The sequence below is a fragment of the Sycon ciliatum genome, chromosome 2 (genome assembly GCF_964019385.1).
Source record: "Sycon ciliatum chromosome 2, ocSycCili1.1, whole genome shotgun sequence".
Taxonomy (NCBI): domain Eukaryota; kingdom Metazoa; phylum Porifera; class Calcarea; order Leucosolenida; family Sycettidae; genus Sycon; species Sycon ciliatum.
In genome coordinates, this window is record NC_088644.1 from 27,611,600 (window position 1) to 27,631,219 (window position 19,620).

Below are 19,620 nucleotides of genomic sequence, written 5' to 3' on the forward strand. Positions count from 1 at the left end.
AAAACCACCAAAAAAGGAGCAGAAATAGCAGAAGTGCAGCGACAGCAAACTCGTTCACCCCTTCCTGCTGTGAAGCACATACATGTACACAGTGCCAGTAGCCTGTTGCATGTATCCTACATCATTCCAGTGTGCGGAAAAGGGAATGTGCATTATCATAACTACCGTTGATCTACCTTTCTCTGAAATGAGTCTGAAGACAGGTGAGAAATGAGCAAGTATGCATTTGTCCGACATGTAGTCCGTGATCTGACATTTTGGCCCCATGCCATGGGGCCAAGGTTGCCGAAAAGTTGCGAAATAGTTCGCGAAAATGAAGAAAGTTGCCAACGTTGCGAAAGTTGGGATTTCTTCCTAACTTGACAACGAAAAGTTGCGAAAAAGTGGCGAGCATCTTTGCCAAAGCCGAAAGGGCTAGCACTGTAATGATGTACATGTACATCAGGGAGTAGTACCATGCAGGTATTGTACTACTCCCTGATGTACATGTACATGTAGGATACATGCGACAGGCTACTGGCACTGTGTAAAGACAAGTGGTGGTTCACTGAGAATTCGAGTGAGGAAGGGGTGTACGAGTTTGCTGTCGCTGCACTTCTGCTATTTCAGCCTATTTCGGCTCCTTTTTTGGTGGTTTTTGGACAAGAACTCTTTGAGATTTTTCCGAAAAAAATGGATGCGATTTCAGCAACTAGCACTTGTTTTGACACGGTGGCGAAAAGCATAAGTTGCGAAACGTTATTACATCTTTGAGAAAGGGCTATACGCGATACAATAATTGTTCCAGTCGTTTAAAAATTGCCGATATCCGCAAGGCCCACCACACATGTCCATGCAGGTTTGACGTCACCATGGTCACACAGCATCATCCTGTCGGCTATTACAGTATTGTGGTCACAATGGACTCCAAGTAAGAGTAAGAGCTATTTAGATGTACATGTACATGCATCGGCACACCCAATGCTGTAGACAGCAAGCTGTTTCGGCAATCAGCATGTACACTGTAAGTCTCATTAGTGCAGCTACGAGCGATGCATAACGAGCCTCTTGTACGGGCAAAGCAAAATGTGCTTACACAATGTTACGACAGAAAATCTAAATACATATGTACCAAAAAAATGAACAAAACGCCAAGAATCTGAAGAAAGAAAAAACTCAATCCAATTCTTTGTTACCATACGGGAACTGAAACCCAACACAAATCTGAGAAGATAGCAGTTGGCGGTCACGCGGCAACAAAATCACCAAACGTAAGCACTAACAATGTTGAAACATGGTTGCAGGAGACAAACTACAAGTAAGCAAGCAACGCATACAAAGAAACACTCAGATAATAGATGATAATTATGCCAAATAACGCGCAACTAGACTTGAGAGGGCATTGTAGAGTAGTTGCATACAAAGTTCAAAGTTGTACGGTTACCTGTGACTTGTGCTCCTGCAGAGCGCAGGTCCTACCGTGTACACATTGTAGTATAATTTGTATGGAACTGGTGTGCAATGCCCTCCCAAGTCTAGATGCGTGTTATTTGGCATATCATCTATTAAAACACGTTTAATACCGTCTAGGCCACTGACCTGGACAGGCAGTGGTGCAAGAAGCCGTGGTCCCGCCTACGGCCATACGAACCCCTGCACCCGCGGAAGCATGTTATGGCCCAACGGAGCAGGGTAAACGACAGGAGGCTCCGAATAGGCTCCGGCGGATTATGCTCGCGGAATCATGGAATTATGCTTTCATGGATTCTCGCATTATGCTCGCAAAATCCTCATATTATTATGCTTTGGCACGCGGAGATACATATTCACTTCGTTGTACTTATGGAGCCTCAAAGTTCGGGAAATTGTGCCTTTTCGTACTTGCAAGTGGCCATAAGTACAACAACATTTTAGTGTTGCACGAGTATCTCCATACCAAGGCATACTAGAGATCAACATGGAAAAGAAAAACACCATTACTCAGTCTTCTATTCATTCATTCATTCTATTCATATTTTTTGTAAAAAAAATTCCATCGCCAACTTGATTAGTTTGAGTTACCTTTGAAAATTATCATGTTCAACTATCTTCGTAATCGTCATACTCGTCCAGCCGATGTCACCCTCACCCTGCGAATAATCAGCTCATCTCTCCCGCAGCTCCACCTCTCCTTCCATCCATGATGACCGAACATCAACTAACATTTTTTAATTATTATTAGAGCAATATCCATAGCCGGCTCAGGGCTAGCCTAAACTGAAAATGTGTTTGTTCTCTTTCGGGCACAACACACAGGACGGCGTGACTGGATAAACTGGACTCCTGGACTGTCTGTGAATAGGGGACTTGTAGAAAAAGTGTACTCCTTATAGGGGATTGCGCGGCAGGATGAAGCTGATCAAAACTGAGTGGACTCCTGGACTCTGTATAGTGGATTTTGGACCAATGGACTCTATATAGGGTGCTGGATATCATATAGTGCATGGACTCTATACTGAGTCCTACATATACATAACTGTATATTTGTTTACAAAGAGGCGTCTTTTCGAGGGTAGAGGGCTCAACACGATGCGGAGCACTATGATGATTTCATTGAGTAAGGAACTTAGAGTTGCAACAAACTCTAAAAGTCTAAGACCTCCGTGTGCCTGTTGTGTATATATTTTATACTTGAAGTACATTTATGCAAATGTACTCGTAAGCGTACCAAGTAAGGCACACCGTGAAAGGCCACCGACAGCCGAGCAGGCTGGTAGTGTGGACCATTGGCTGCACCATTACGGGATTGGCACGACATGCATCCAGCTGCTTCAGCTCGTCTGCCAAGCCCTTGTTGGTAACGAAAGCCTGGTACATGGTGGGTCGGGCACAAGGCACACGTGCATGCAGTACCGGCGTATCCGCCATATCAGTACTAAATAGTACGAGACTGATCTGGTTGCTAGCTATGGTTGCTAGCTATAATATAAGTAGATCCCTTCTGGGTGCGTAGATATTCCAGGATACGTACGATGAAATGCTATCTACAGTAGTAAATTTCAGATATGGTTACTTGGACCTGCCGTTGTACGGAAAGGGCCGCGCTAATATGCACATATCATATGGGCAATGAATTGATCCCAGTTATGGATGCGGCAGTAATCGTGCAAGGCCTTGGCTGGCCAGACCAAGAAGGGGGTGGTCCCTCGTGGTGCCCGAGGTGGGCACTAACTTGAGTAGTGGAAGAGGCAGTATACCACAAGTCATAGCGTACACGAAGGCAAGTGTACGTAACATTGCGCTCTTGGCACTACGCTCAGCAGATAGCTGGAGCGCCCGTGTCCGTACGTGCTCCAGCCACCGAAGGTCAGACTGAGGTATGGCAACAGTAGAAGTGTTATATGCTTCACCACTTCGAGGTTGCTATCACAAAAGGTGCTTGAGCAATAGGAGTGACAGTACATTGTTGGCACTGCACAAATGGCAACCATTTGATGTATATTTTTCATTGCTCACAGAGGTGCATCAGCCACCTCTGACATCGTGATCATGCTTCCAGAACCATGTATCTACATACAGTTAAACTTGCCTTAACCGGACGCCCGTGGTGCAGCGGAAACTGGTCTGATATGACATTCCACTTGACACAGGGATGCACGTTAGATCCACAGCCCTTTGGTGCAGGAACATTTCCCGGTCAATACGGGATTCTGCTTGGTATAGGAGCAAGCAAACACAGGTAGAACTGTACTTGCGAAACAACAATATGAGCATGGCAGAACGGCATTAAGTTATGGGCGTGACTCTGGGCATGAAACAAAGCACTCGCCGGTGCTTGCAACGCCACGAGACCATCGTTCATCACCAATGGACTAATGGTTAGAGTGTGGCAAGGCCCCCGACAGGGCCTGCCCACTGGCGTGACGGAAGCCACCATATCTACAATGACCGCACAGTCCACCGACATGGGTGGATGCGAGTTGGGCACAGACATTGGAAAGGCACTCCTGCTTTTCATGAAATTGCCCTGACCACACAAGGAAGGCACGACTCAGGGCAAGAAACAAAGCACTCGCTGGTGCTTGCAAACCCACGAGACCATCGCCCATGGATAGTGGATGGATGGATAGAGCAGGGCACGCGACAGGGCCTGCCCACTGTAGAGACCATCGTCCATCGACAGTGGATGGATGGTTAGAGTATAGCAAGGCACGCGACAGGGCCTGCCCACTGGTTCGACCATCGTCCATCCGCAGTGGATGGATGTTAGAGTTAGCGTGTGGCAAGGCACGCGACAGGGCCTGCTCACTGTAGACTATCGTCCATGGACAGTTGACGTATGGTTAGAGTGCGGCAAGGCACACGACAGGGCCTTTTTTTTATATACTATGTGCACATCCCTACAAAGTAATAGGGGTAATAAAAGAGACAAAGACAACAAAGGAGTAGTAGGTGCTACAAGAGCTGTGCTGGTCAGGCGCAGTGTACTCCTCCGACCATTTCGTTCTCGGAATCGACATGGACTGTGCGGGCCAAGGGGGCATACTATGAATGATAGACTTATGGGAGCATCTGAGAATGCAACAGAAATGAGAAAGAGAAGATCAGAAAAAACACAAATGCAAATAATATAGGTTGATCATGCTTCAGCTTACGTAGGTCCCTGACAGAGAGAGAGAGAGAGAGAGAGAGAGAGAGAGAGAGAGAGAGAGAGAGAGAGAGAGAGAGAGAGAGAGAGAGAGAGAGAGAGAGAGAGAGAGAGAGAGAGAGAGAGAGAGAGAGAGAGAGAGAGAGAAGAGAAAGAGAGAGAGAGAGAGAGAGAGAGAGAGAGAGAGAGCCCTACAAAGTAATAGGGGTAATAAAAGAGACAAAGACAACAAAGGAGTAGTAGGTGCTACAAGAGCTGTGCTGGTCAGGCGCAGTGTACTCCTCCGACCATTTCGGTCTCGGAATCGACATGGACTGTGCGGGCCAAGGGGGCATACTATGAATGATAGACTTATGGGAGCATCTGAGAATGCAACAGAAATGAGAAAGAGAAGATCAGAAAAAACACAAATGCAAATAATATAGGTTGATCATGCTTCAGCTTACGTAGGTCCCTGACAGAGAGAGAGAGAGAGAGAGAGAGAGAGAGAGAGAGAGAGAGAGACAGAGAGAGAGAGAGAGAGAGAGAGAGAGAGAGAGAGAGAGAGAGAGAGAGAGAGAGAGAGAGAGAGAGAGAGAGAGAGAGAGAGAGAGAGAGAGAGAGAGAGAGAGAGAGAGAGAGAGAGAGAGAGAGAGAGAGAGAGAGAGAGAGAGAGAATTATCGGTGGCGCTAGTTGTTGTCCGTTGCCCAAAGCCAGTGCTTGTGGCGCAAGTGCCTGTGAACATTCACTTTGAACGCCTGCATTTTCTTAACCTGGAGGTTGGCGAGCATCTCTGCCGGGAGGCTGTTCCATACTTGCACGAGGCAGAAGGGAAATGGCCGGCGGGTGTAGTTAGGGGCACTGTGTGGGAGGTCAAGCTTCAGGTAGGCAGGGTGGCGGCTGGCGTCGAGCTGCCGTCTAGTCTTGGGGTGAGGCCGTGGCGGTTCCGGAGGTGGAAGCATTGCGGTGAGTTGCGCTGGGCCATCAGTGGAGCGTAGCTTGTACAGGTACGTGAGACCAGCAACCGAACGGCGTAGACTGAGGGAGTCCAGGAGGGTGCCTTGGCCGATGATGTCCAGAGCCCTCCTCTGGACTCGATCTAGGTGATCGAGATGGGTCTGGCAGGCGCCCATCCAGACCAATGGGGCATACTCCAGGACTGGGCGTACGAAACCTTTGTACATTGCCAGGCGGCCGCCCCGAAGCAGGACGTGGGCAGCTCGTCGGAGAAAGCCCAGTCGTTGGCTTGCACGGACTGCGACATTGTGGAAGTGGTTGCGGAATGACAGCTTGGCATCAAATGAGACTCCCAGGAGTTTGAGGGTCTCAGTCTTTGCAACTGGGGTACCTCCAAACGTTACAGGGCGAATTGAAATAAAAGAATACAACAACAAATACAGTGCTGCCAACAAATGACAGCGTGCAACAAAAAATCTTTCCTTGCAAGGGCCCATTTTCGGCCATAACTCTTGAACGGCTAGTCAGATCGGGACACAATTTTCAGAGAATTTGCAGCTATTCATGCTCTTTCAACTGACGTAGCACTCAATATGAATTTACTGTTGTGGTCCCGTTGTTTTACCCGATCCGTTTCGGGGTCGGTTACCCATATGCATTCCCGTACTGTGTACATATATGGATCCTGGTTGTGCATCTTTATCTTTCGTTGTTCTATGTAAATAAACTTTAGTTGTTGTCTGGGACTTGTGGAGTGAAGTTGATCTATGGAGTGCGGGAACTAACTTGATGTTCACTCAGGAACATTACATGGTGTCAGAAGTAGCAGTTAGTCATGTCGTCTGCCAAATTTCCTGTACCTGCCCCGTTTGATTTCTCCACCCCAGAAGCATGGCCACTCTGGAAGACCCGTTTTGAACGCTTTAGTTCTTTGTCCAAATTGGACGAGGCGGACGGGCAATGCCAAGTAGACACATTAGTTTACTCCATGGGAGCCGAAGCCGATCCTATCTTTGAGTCTCTATCTCTGTCCGCGGATGATAAGAAGAAACTCGACAAGGTACTGGAGGCCTTTGACAAGTATTTTCGCCCGGGTGTAAACGTAATCCACCAACGGACATGTTTGAAAGGTGTGTCCAGAACCCAGGTGAATCCGTGGAAGAGTATGTGCGTCGTCTCCGTGCCGCAGCCAAATATTGCGCGTTTGACAAGTCCGATGAGCGTATCCGCGACAGGTTGGTGGCCCATATGACGAACGGAGAAGTTTCGAAGAAGCCACAGCTCGAGGATCACGGTCAGCTGACACTCGAGCCTGCCGTGAGCTTGGCACGCAAAACGGAGTCCGTAAACGCCGAGGTCGCCCAGCAAACGCCCCGGGTGAGCCAAGCTGCTGCAGCTACCTCACCGCAACGGAAACACGGCAAGTCCCCTGCTTACGCAAGTTACGGATCGACGGGAAAGCGACCACAGGTCAAGTCCCAACGAGACTCGAGCAACAGTAAGAAGTGCTCGTGGTGTGGCTCCTCCAAAGACCACAAATCGAACCGTGACGAATGCTCTGCCAAGGACACGTCTTGTAACAAGTGTCGTAAGTCTGGACACTTCGCCAGCTTCTGCCGGTCTGCCTCCGCCAGTGCAGCACACAACGATTATGTGCATGTAGCTGAGTTCGACTTGCAGTCGGATCCCGTCCGCGAAAATTTCCTTGGAGCTGCTTCTACCCACACCGCTGACGAGCCGTGGATAGTACGACTGGATCTGTGCGGCTCACACCTCGATTTCAAAATCGACACTGGAGCTGATCTCAACATTATGACGCAGGCCAGCTACAACGCTTTATCTGCACTGCCAGTACTCAGTCCGTGCCAGACACGTATGATTGGGCCGGATGGGAACCAGCTCACGATACAGGGTGAGTTCCACACTTGTGCTGTGTTCCGTGGTGTACAGTACCCAGTCACTATCCTGGTCATTGCCACTGGTGGTGTCAACTTGCTGAGCAGGCAGACATCTGAACTGATGGGTCTAGTACAACGTCTTCATGTTGGCTCTTCAGATGCCCAGCCGAAAATCGGATGCATGCTAGGCAAGCCAGTCGAGATTGAGTTGAAGCCGGACTGCAAACCATAAAACTGTGTAAATACTCGACGCATTCCAATACACATCCGCCTCAAGGTTCGTACCGAGCTGGAGCGTATGGAAAAAGCAGGTGTCATCACAAAAGTCGAGCAGCCGACCGACTGGTGTTCACCCCTCGTGTCGGTCCTCAAGCCGAACGGCAACGTGCGTGTATGCGTAGACCTCAAGCGCCTGAATGCCAGCGTCAAGAGAGAGCACTACCCGTTACCGACCGTGGACGACACGCTCGCACAACTCAACGGTTCTACCGCATTCTCTACGCTGGACACCACGTCTGGTTTCTGGCAGATCCCACTCTCCGAGGAAGCGTCGTTGCTGACGACGTTTATCACTCCCTATGGCCGCTTCAAGTTCGAGCGCCTTCCCTTCGGCATAACGAGCGCGCCTGAGATATTCCAGCGCCGGCTACAAGGTCTACTCAGCGATATTCCCAACGTAGCAGTGTTCATAGACGACATCATCATCTATGCTTCATCGATGGCTGAGCATGATGCTGCTCTGCTCGCCGTCGAGAACCGACTCCGTGATGCCGGTCTGACACTGAATCCGAACAAGTCTAAGCTCAGATGCACGTCCCTAAAGTACCTGGGCCATCGGATCAGCGACAAGGGTGTCCACCCTGACCCAGTTAAGCTGGATGCCATTGAGCGCCTCGCAGCACCAGCTGATGTGGAAGAGCTCCGTCGTGCACTCGGACTCTTCATGTACCTCTCCAAGTTTCTGCCGTCATTGTCGACCGTATTCGCCCCACTGCGCGAGCTACTCCGGTGCGACGCGACGTGGCAATGGACCAAAGCACATGAGCTAGCTTTCACAGAGCTCAAACGCCTAGCTGCCTCAGCCCCGTGTCTCGCGTACTACGACCTGTCTGCACCGACCATCGTCACGGCTGATGCGAGCAGCTATGGATTGGGTGCTGCACTGCTACAGTTCCACGACAATGAGTGGAAGCCGGTAGCGTACGCCTCACGCACCATGACAGCAGCAGAGAAACGGTATGCCCAGATCAAGAAAGAGCTCCTCGCCTCGGTCTGGGGATGTGAACACTTCCATCAATACCTCTACGGAGCGCCCCGATTTACCATTCAGACGGACCACAAGCCGCTGGTCCCACTAATGAACACGCGTGACCTCGACCGAGTACCTCTACGCTGCCAACGTCTACTGATCAGACTCATGCGCTATGATGTACAGGCGGAGTACGTGCCTGGCAAGAACATGGTTCTCGCCGACACGCTGTCCAGAGCTCCTCTTCCTGACACGCCAGCAACCGAGTCCGACCTACACAGTGACTCGGAAGCCACCATCGCCGCTGTCCTGTCGTCTCTATGCAGTCCTACCAAGCAACACGCTCTCGTTACAGCCACTGCTGACGATCCAGTCCTGCAACAAGTAATCCAGCATACCCTCCATGGCTGGCCGACCAAGATCAACGCAGACCTGGAAGCATATTGCAACGAACGTGGCTCACTCTCAGTTCATGACGGTCTGCTGTACCACGGATTTCGGATCGTAGTCCCGTCATCCGAGCGCAGCGCTACACTTGCCACTTTGCATGACGGTCACCAAGGCATAACCAAGTGCCTGGCCCGTGCGAAGTCCTCCGTCTGGTGGCCAAGTATCACACGTGCCATTTCAGAATGCGTGCAGAACTGTCTGACCTACACCAAGCATCGTTTTCAGCCGCCAGAGCCTCTGTCTCCAACTGCGTTTCCCTCTTTGCCATGGGAGAGAATAGGAGTCGACCTCTGCCAACATGACGGTCAGGAGTACCTCATTGCTGTTGACTACTTCTCCAGGTACATTCACGCCATCCCGCTACGGAAGACTACCTCTGGAGCCGTCATCAAGGAACTCCACGAGCTGTTCGCCATCCATGGCATCCCTCAAGCTCTTGTGTCGGACAACGGTCCACAGTTCGCAAGTGCTGAATTCGCCGCATTCACAGCCCAAATGCAGCTCACCCATCGTACCAGTAGCCCGCACTACCCACAGAGCAACGGTGAAGCTGAGCGAGCGGTTCGAACATTCAAGCGTCTCCTGAAGACCAACAACAGCCTCAACGATGCCCTACTCAGTTACAGGTCAACACCCCTCGCAAATGGCTACTCGCCAGCCGAGCTCCTGTTTGGTCGTCGTCTACGCACACACCTCCCATGTACAGCGGAATCCCTCGCTCCAAGTTGGCCTGATCTTGCCAAGCTAAGGAAGTTCGAGGTGAGGCAGAAAGACAGACAGAGTGAGACGTACGACTCGTCACACCGAGCACAGTTTCTGCCACCATTGACCCAAGGCTACCGAGTCTGGGTGCAAGATCTCGCTTCCGAAGCCGTGATTGCAGACTGCGTCTTCGACAGATCCTATATTGTCACGACTGACAACCTGTCCGAGTACCGCCGCAACCGTCGCCACGTCAAGTTGCTACCTGATGTGCAACCAACACCAACACCGCAGTTGAATGTCACTACATCTGCATCCGCTGATGTCGAGTTCCAGCCTACCTTGCGCCGATCAGCACGTCCATCCCGGCCGCTGAACAGACTCGACCTGTAAACGCAATAGTCATTACTCATGCTATGATCACTCCAGTCGCTGACACTGATGATCGTGAACTGCATGTAGTATTTGTCTGTCTCTACCTTATCTCCTCTGTATGTATATGACTAAATATTCTTCGAGCTGTTACCTCTGTAACCTCTCTCTCTTCGAACATAAAAAGGGAGATGTGGTTCCGTTGTTGTACCCGATCCGTTCCGGGATCGGTTACCCATATGCATTCCCGTACTGTGTACATTATGGATCCTGGTTGTGTCATGCCGGACATACACAATACCGATCTCAAGACTACAACATATACATTCGCATTGCCGTAGTAACCCCACCAGGTCATCAACCAATATAGTTGATCCAAGTATCCATTCAGCCACACACGCTCACCTTGGTCATTCGAATAAGGTTGAGAGTCACTATGATTCCAGCTCGATTCAAGAGTGAAGGTCGAAGGAAGGTTGGTACTTTTGATCAGAAGCAGCAGGAGTTATATCGAGAACAAAAAGGATCGAGTTAGACAAAGGCGTAGCAAAGGCGGGAAAAACCAACCAATCAGACCATAGAGAGCTTGTTGCTATGCAGAATTGACCAATGGGAGACGACAAGGAGAAATGCGTATTATTTATGAATTAACTAAACAGCCAGCGTATACGATAAGACAGTTAGCAGATACAACATCCCGCGGCCCATGCATTGATAAAAGTGACAAGTAGATACAAAAGACATCTGCCGTACAAACGCGCGCTCATGAGGGGAACACGTTCACCCAACATGTAAACTAGTACCGGCAGAGTACATGTAGTTAGTTCGTCGTACAACCCGGGGAAGTTTGTCGTACAGCCCGGGAGAACCCGTCAGCTGCCGAGGCCGATATGACATCTCCCCGGCCTTCTGGGAGATTGCGTCCCGCAATCCTTAGCCGTACTCCAGTCGTTGGGGTGGTCTCCTTCTTCGAACTGGACGGTTGACACCAGCCGGTGCTACTGCAGCGTTAGCGGGAGGCAACGGTACTCCTTGAACTGGACGGTTGACATCAGCCGGTGCTACTGCAGCATCAATGGGAAGTAGCTCTGCTCCTCCAAACTGCTTGTCACGGCCACCTGCTCTTTCCGCATACAACAAGTCTGTGGTATCAGGCGTGTAGGAGCTCGGTTGTGGTGGCGCAGTTCTGATCGGGTTCCTTGTCGGAGATGAATTCGACGCTTCCTCGCGTACAACCGTAGCGATATGTGTTGGGCGTACACGACACTTCTTCAAGCGGTTCACGTGCACAACTTGGCATGTAGTCGAGTCTGATCCCATATCACGGATGCGGTACACAACATCAGACAACCAGTTCAAAACCTTGAACGGTCCCTTCCATAATTTCGCCAACTTGGTGCTGGTTCCAACCGGAACAGCGGGTACCAAGAGCCATACCAGACTTCCTTCCACGAATTCCACCGACACAGCCCTATGATCATAGAGATGCGCCTGATGTCGATGCACTGCACCGAGCTTGTGCCTCACAATCGTGTGCACATCCGCCAAACGGGACCGCAATTGACGCACATACGTAGGTTCATCCAACTGTTCAGCTGGCGGTAAACCATACGCAACATCTTGCGGGAGACAGAACTCTCTGCCGAAGAGGAGATACGCCGGCGTGTACCCTGTGCTGGCTTGGGTGGTAGCCCGATACGCCATTAATGCTGCGGGTAATTGGACATCCCAGTCACGCTGGTCTCTCTGAACATAGTGTGAGAGCAATCGCTCTAACGTCTGGTTAAACCTCTCTACCAATCCGTCACCCGACGGATGGTAAGCTGTTGTCCGCGTTTTCTTGATACCAAGCAAGCCGCAAACGTTCTTGAACAGTTTCGAATCAAAGTTTGCACCTTGATCCGTATGCAAGCTATCCGGTGCTCCAAATCTGGACACGAATTCGCTCACAAATACCGATGCAACAGTCGCTGCATCCATCCGTTTCAACGGATACGCCTCTACCCACTTCGTGAAGTAGTCCACAACGACCAAAATGTGACGATTTCCACCTGAAGTCTCAGGCAGTCCTGGAGTCAAATCCATAGCCACACGTTCGAAGGGATACCCCGCCCAGGACACCTGTAAGGGTGCCCCTTGTCCTCGACCAACCGGTCGGGAGCGTCGACAACATGACGTGCACGTGCCGATCCAATCTTCAACGTCACGACTCATTCCATGCCAATAGAACCGAGTGCGAAGCTGGGCAATCGTCCGCTTCATACCCACATGACCAAGGAAATCGTGATATTCCTTCAGAATTTCGGTCCGCAGATCAACTGGGATCAAAATCTGAAAACGGTTCGGCGCTGAAATCTCAGGCTCAACCCATTCCCTTCCAATCACTCCGCCCTTTACAGAAAGATGCTGGCGTCCCCGCCAGTACTTCCTCAAAGTCGGACTGATTCCGGTCAAGTCAGCCGACTCGCCGTCATCCATTAGCCACTCAAAAAGCTGTCTGAGGCCGGATCAGCTTGTTGGGCAATCGCCCAGGTCCCATATGTCCAGTCCCTTCGCTGAACCAAGGGTCCAGGAACGGTAGGAGCCACCTCTGTAACATTCATCACAGGTTTGGTCTTCTGTCTGGACAAGCCATCTGCGTTCGAATGAGCCTTGCCCTTTCGATATTGCAGATCATACTCGAATTGACTGAGGAACTCCAACCACCTAGCGACAATCGGCGCTGGTTCTTTGAAGTTGTCCAAATGCTGCAATGCCTTGTGATCCGAGCGGACCAAGAAGCGCTTGCCGAGCAGGTAACACCTGAAGTGATTAAACGCCCAAACTACACCCAGCAATTCGCTTTTGGTAGAAGCGTACCTGCGTTCCGATGCAGATGTCAATCGACTAGAAAAGGCAATCGGTCGTTCGACCCCCTTCTCATCTTGCTGTGACAAAACAGCACCCAATCCTGTCACGACGTTGACATGATGTTCAACGTCATGAGATTATTTGCAGTACACGTCATAGTTTGTGTTCTCTACCCCGGTTTGTTTCCGCGTTCCCACACCGAAGCGGGGCCGCGTGTTTATTATTTCTACTGACTCACTCGCCTCTTGGCGACTTCCTCCATGTTTTTTCCTGCTTTTTTGCTCTGCGCAAGCGCCTTGCGCTTTAGTCGTCGTCTTCTTTCAGTTCACAGCAAGAACAATAATTTTACCTCTTGTGCAGTGTCAGTCAAATTCAGTCAAATCAAGCTCTCCCGATCCCAAGAAACTGTCTGGCGTGTGCACAAAGTGGTGCCGAAACCCGGGACATGAACCGCACCGGAGCTCGAAACGAGCCGTGCGTACCATTCCAATCTTGAGAAAGATAGACTCGACTCAAATAATTTGTAAGCAGCTTGCCCGATTTGGGTCGTCGAGCTAACATGCCGAAGAGAGCAGTGACGACCGGCACGCAGATCATGCGCCGGGCCAAGATCGCGCAGCTGCAAGGATCCATCGACGAACTCGTCAAAGAGGCCGAACTCCTTTTATCGAAGGAAGGAGGTCAAAGGGCCGACGAGTTGTCGCCAGAACACGTGGACTCGGATCCAAAAAAGCTAAGTACACTTGTGGATTGTATTGTTGAAGAATTGTACGCATATGATGAGGCGTGTGATGCATTGGCCAGTGTTTTGGACTCGGAGACTCTGGAGGGTTCAGATGAGGCTCTGCAAACGGAGATCTGCGATGTGGTTGCGTATTCGGTACGCATCAGAGGGTCAATTGTTGAATGCAAGCGATCTCCGCAGTACAGAGCCCAGACGAACCGTCCAGAAGCTGCTACTACTAGTACTAGCTCACCAAGTAGCACCAAGAGTACGGGCAGTGCGGGTATCAAACAAGAAACTAGTATGGTTGATTTGTCCAGCATCCAACAGTCAATAGGAGATCTTGTTCGTACGCAGTCTATTACACATAGTCAACACCAGCAAGTATTACAGTCGCAAGAGGATCTAATCAAACAACACCAACTAGTCGTACAACACATGCAAGCATCATCACCTCAACCACAACCAGCTCCCACAAGTTCAGTCAATTTGCCCAAATTTGAAATACCAACATTTTCTGGTGATTTCCTGAAATGGGCTGAGTTTCACGATATGTTTGTTGCGTCTATTGATGCGAATCAAGGGTTGTCGGGTGTCCAGAAACTGTCGTACCTAAGAGATCACGTAACGGGTTTGGCTCGGGATGCCATAGCTGGCTTGCCCATATCAGATACCAACTACACAACCGCGCTTGACATTCTCCGCAAACGTTTCGGGAATGATCAGCTTCGCGTCAATGCACACTACACGGCAATCATGGACTTACCGCCTGCGTCCAACGCTACTCCATCTTTGCGTAGGTTGCACGATGCGTTGGAGGTGCACTTGCGAAGCCTCACAGCGCTTGGTGAGAATGTTAATCAGGCGGTGTTTGTGTCAATGATTACGAACAAATTGCCACGCACCACGCTAGCGGCTTTGGAATTAAAAAAGGGGCCACAATCCTGGACCGTTTCGGACTTGCGCGCTGCAGTAGCCAACTTCATAATAGCGAATGAAGCAGCAGATCGCCTCAGCCAGCCACCGAAAAAATCGCACGAATCACCATCTGCCAGTGCGTCCGGTCAATCTCTTGTTGCCTCAGCTTCAGCTACTTCAAAAGCGAAGCCCAAGAGAGTGTGTGTTTTTTGCAGTTCGGAGGCACATTTCTCTGACGAATGCAATAAGTACACTACAGTAGAAGCGAGGAAGAGCGTAGCTAAACAAAGGTGTTTCAAGTGTTTGCGATCAGGCCACTCCGTGCACGATTGCTCTAGCAAACGGCGGTGTTTCTATTGCCACAATCCTGCACACCACAGCAGCTTGTGTCCAGATAAATTCACTGCCGCATCCACTCAGAGGCAAGCTTCCACTATGAGCCCGAATGCTCAGTCCTTCAAACCCAAGCCTGCCACGAGCACGGTCGCAAACGCCGATCACCAGATCATGATGCAAACTGCTGTGGCACCGTTTCTCTCCTCCAAGCTGAAGCCGATCAATGGCCGTATTCTCTTTGATACCGGCTCCACCAAGACATACATCACGCAAGCTTATCGAGATCAGCTCGATTTGCCCACAATCGGAAATGAAACACTCTCCTTGGCTACATTTGGGAACAACAAAAGAAAAAGTACCGTGTACGCCAAGGTGAGTTTGACCATGCAGTGTAAGGATGGGTCCACTCGTGCGATTCAGGCCAGTGTACTTCCGAACATAACCGCTCCAATTGCGCGATGTCCACTTGCTTCTTCTTTTCCTCTTCTACAGTCTCTGCCACTTGCAGAACCGCTCTCCAGCAGCGCAGAGCCCATGGTCGTAGACGTCTTGATTGGTCTCGATCACTATTATGATATTATCGGCAAGGACCGCACCGAACTAAGCGGTGGTCTGGTCTTGCTCGACTCCGTTCTTGGTTTTATCTGTACCGGCAGTCTGCCTGTGCCTGCCACCACAGAGGCGCAGTCATGTCTTGCTCATCAAACAGACACGGACCCTGAATTCGACCTCCGTAAGTTCTGGTCGACAGAGAGCTTGGGTACTTTTGACGATACGTCGTCGCAAGATCTTGTGGGCGAGCGCTTCGCCAACTCCATCTCCTTTGCCGAGGGTCGGTACGCGGTGAGTTGGCCCTGGAGGGACTCACATCCTCCTCTTCCGACAAACTACGGTCTGGCTTTCGGTCGCCTGAAGGCACAAGTGCGTCGCCTCGAAGCCCATCCGGAACTTCTTGACCAGTACGATACCGTGATTCAAGACCAGCTTGACAGGGGCATGATAGAAGATGTTCCTCGTGGTTTTACAACCAACCAGATTCACTACCTTCCACACCATTCAGTACTCAAACCTACTGCTACTACCACGAAGCTGAGGGTAGTGTATGATGCGTCCGCAAAATGTTCCGAAAAACTCGCCAGTCTCAACGACTGCTTGCACGCTGGCCCCAATCTTGTTCCAGACCTTTGCGGTATTCTTCTTCGTTTTCGTCTTTCTCCGGTAGCCATAAGTGGAGACGTAGAAAAGGCCTTTCTGCAGATTGGTCTGCACTCACATGATCGTGACGTGACCCGCTTCCTATGGCTGCACGATGCATCCAGCTCAGCTACTCCAGACAACATACGACAACTTCGTTTCTGTCGTGTTCCGTTTGGCGTTGTCAGCAGTCCATATCTCTTGGCTGCCACTATTCAGCATCATCTTAGCGCTGCTGATACAACAGATTCCGACCTAGTGTCTCGCAATATTTACGTTGACAACCTGTTCCTTGGTGCCAACTCTGGGACGGAGGCGATTGCTATCTATGATGCCACGAAGCGCCTCTTCAGTGTTGCGTCTATGAATGTTCGCGAGTGGTCTAGTAATTCTGCAGAGTTTCTTAGCAGCATTCCAGAACCAGACCGAGCCAAGGGTACTATCCACAAGTGCCTCGGTATGCTGTGGGATACAGAACATGATACTCTACATATTGCACCTGTCAGTGCCGTATCCAAGTCGGCCACAACGAAGCGGAGTATCCTTCGACATACTGCCCAATTCTTTGACCCCCTTGGTCTCCAGTCTCCTGTTCTTGTTGGTGCGAAGATTCTGCTTCAGGATCTTTGGAAGCTGAACGTCGGCTGGGACGACGACCTTCCACAAGACATCATTTGTAGATGGTGTGATATTGCGGCTCAACTTGAACTTGCTGCATCAACGAAATGTCCACGATTCATCAGTGCACCACGTGCCAGCGACGCTCGGTTTTCTCTCCACGTCTTCAGCGACGCATCTGGGCTGGCTTACGGTGCCGTTGCTTACCTTACTACTACGTTTGACGATCAACACACGTCGAACCTTCTAATCAGCAAGTCCCGTGTTGCACCTGTTGCTTCACCTACCATTCCACGTCTGGAATTAATGGCCGCGCTTCTCGGTGTTCGTCTGATCCAATTCGTCCGTCGGGAACTTCCGCTCACTTTCTCCTCTACCTTTCTATGGTCAGACTCCACCACAGTTCTCCATTGGCTGGCCTCTTCTGACAAACTACCTGTCTTCGTCAACAACCGTATTGATGCCATTCGTGCGGTTCCCGATGTTGCCTATCGCTATGTCCGCTCTGCCGACAATCCCGCCGACTTGCCTTCACGCGGTGTCTCTGTTCCTTCCCTTCAAGCCAGCTCGCTATGGTGGCACGGTCCACACTTCCTTGCCACTGCTGACCATCACGCCGAGCCAGCACTTGATCACCATGTCAACGTTGCCGCTGGGGAGGGTCCTTCAAGCACTTCGGAGATACCTGCACCTGTATCACACCCAACAGAGTCCACCGGTCCAGACACTGAGCTTGCACACGAAATGAAAAAAAAGCCTGATGCGCATCACGAACAAAAAAAAACATGTGATGAACCACCATTTGGTATTGATTGTGCCAGGTTTTCGTCTTTCAGTGCCTTAGTGCGTGTTTCTGCTCTGTGTTTGCGGTTTCTCTCCAGGTTGAGACCACAAGGCGGCAAGTCCTTCGGGGTGGATTCTAGTTGTAACTCAGAGGTCAAGGTAGCCAAAATCATGTGGCTACACCATGCACAACAGAATCTGTCAGACGTCAGTGCTGTCGAAAATTGTAAGAAGCACAGCCCGAAGGACAAGCTGCGGCTCTTCCTCGATGAGAACCGCCTCATCAGATGCAGAGGACGCTTGGAGAACGCCGAACTTTGCTATCAAGCAAAGTATCCAGTACTGATTCCCCAAACGCATCCCATCACCCAGCTCATCATCAACGATTGTCACCTGATGACGATGCATGGCGGCGTTGCACACACGCTATCAAGACTGCGTTACGAGTACTGGTTACCACGAGGGCGTGCAACAGTGAAGTCATTCATCACTAAGTGCCTGACTTGCCGGAAGCACCACGGTGGTCCATACCGCACCCCAGATATGGCCCCGCTTCCATCTGCCCGCGCAACAAGATCTATCCCGTTCACCCATGTGGGACTAGATTACTTCGGTCCTCTGCTCGTCAAGCACCAGCCAAGTACCAAGAAGGTATGGGTCCTCCTAGTGACATGTATGGCAACTAGAGCTGTCCATCTAGAACTGGTGGCAGACATGACCACAGAGGAATTCCTGCTAGCGTTCCGCAGGTTCGTGTCGTTGCGTGGTTGCCCTGAAGAGGTAGTGTCTGACAACGCGCCACAATTCATCCTAGCTAAGTCTGTTCTGGATGTGGCCTTTGAAGAAATGGCAACGAGTGATGATGTCCTGTCGTACATGTCGAGGACTGGTGTGAAGTGGCACTATAACCCACCGATCTCACCTTGGATGGGTGGTTTCTACGAGCGTCTCGTTGGAACAGTCAAACGAAGCCTGAAGAAGGTCGTTGGCCGCGCGCTCCTCACTGTGTCGCAACTGACTACCATTCTCATGGAAGTGTCAGCAGTCGTCAACTCGCGTCCACTGGTGTACGTGGACAATGACTTGCAGGAGATACTCACCCCAAGTCATTTTCTGTGCCTGTCCGCAACTACTGGTGGCGTGCAACCCACTGCTGATGACGGCGATCCGGACCACATCGAAGTTCCGACTGCAGCTCAGAATCTTCTCTCTGTCTGGAAGAAGGGTCAACGAACATTGGACCAGTTCTGGCGTGTCTGGCGAGACGACTACTTGGCTGATCTCCGCAACAGTCACACTCGGAAGCTCCGACAGGCACGCGTTACCGCTTCAGAACAGCCAGCCGTTGACGATGTTGTACTAATAAGGGATGACATGCCCCGTGGCTCATGGCGACTTGGTCGCATTGTCGCTCTCCATACAAGCAAGGACATGGAGATACGTTCCGCAACCGTCATCACTGCAGAGAAGACAGAGCTCAAACGACCCCTGTCTCTCCTGTACCCTATCTGTCCTGCTGCTAACTCCGAGGCTAACAACAACAGCACCGCTCCGGACACACACACCACTGGCCAAGCCGATCTGCCAGTTCCAGCAGCTGTTGCTCCACCCAGTCGTCCACAACGTGCTGCCGCTAAGAAGCAACGTCAGACGCTTCGCCAATTAATTGGCAGCGAACTTGTTTAGTTGAATCAGCTAGACAGTTGGTAGTTCACATCTGAACTCTCTCTTTCTCTCTCTCTCTCTCTCTCTCTCTCTCTCTCTCTCTCTCTCTCTCTCTCTCTCTGTGTGTGACGGTCTACTCTCTTTCACCCTTGCGTAATATATGCACTTATTGTGTTTTGTTTCCACGTTACTTTGTTACGAATTATCTCCTTTTCTCTGCATCTCTTGCGGGGGAGTGTCACGACGTTGACATGATGTTCAACGTCATGAGATTATTTGCAGTACACGTCATAGTTTGTGTTCTCTACCCCGGTTTGT

The 19,620-nt window shown here is 50.6% G+C and overlaps 2 protein-coding genes across 2 annotated transcripts; both read left to right on the forward strand.

The window, feature by feature from the left end:
* Positions 1 to 7,739: 7,739 nt before the first annotated feature.
* LOC135810475 (uncharacterized protein K02A2.6-like) lies at positions 7,740 to 10,235 on the forward strand. Its single transcript, XM_065323965.1, has one exon. It carries the CDS (start codon positions 7,740 to 7,742, stop codon positions 10,233 to 10,235), a length of 2,496 nt encoding a protein of 831 aa, XP_065180037.1.
* A 3,388-nt stretch (positions 10,236 to 13,623) lies between these two features.
* Positions 13,624 to 19,323, forward strand: LOC135810476 (uncharacterized). Its single transcript, XM_065323966.1, has one exon. It carries the CDS (start codon positions 13,624 to 13,626, stop codon positions 19,321 to 19,323), a length of 5,700 nt encoding a protein of 1,899 aa, XP_065180038.1.
* Positions 19,324 to 19,620: the final 297 nt, after the last annotated feature.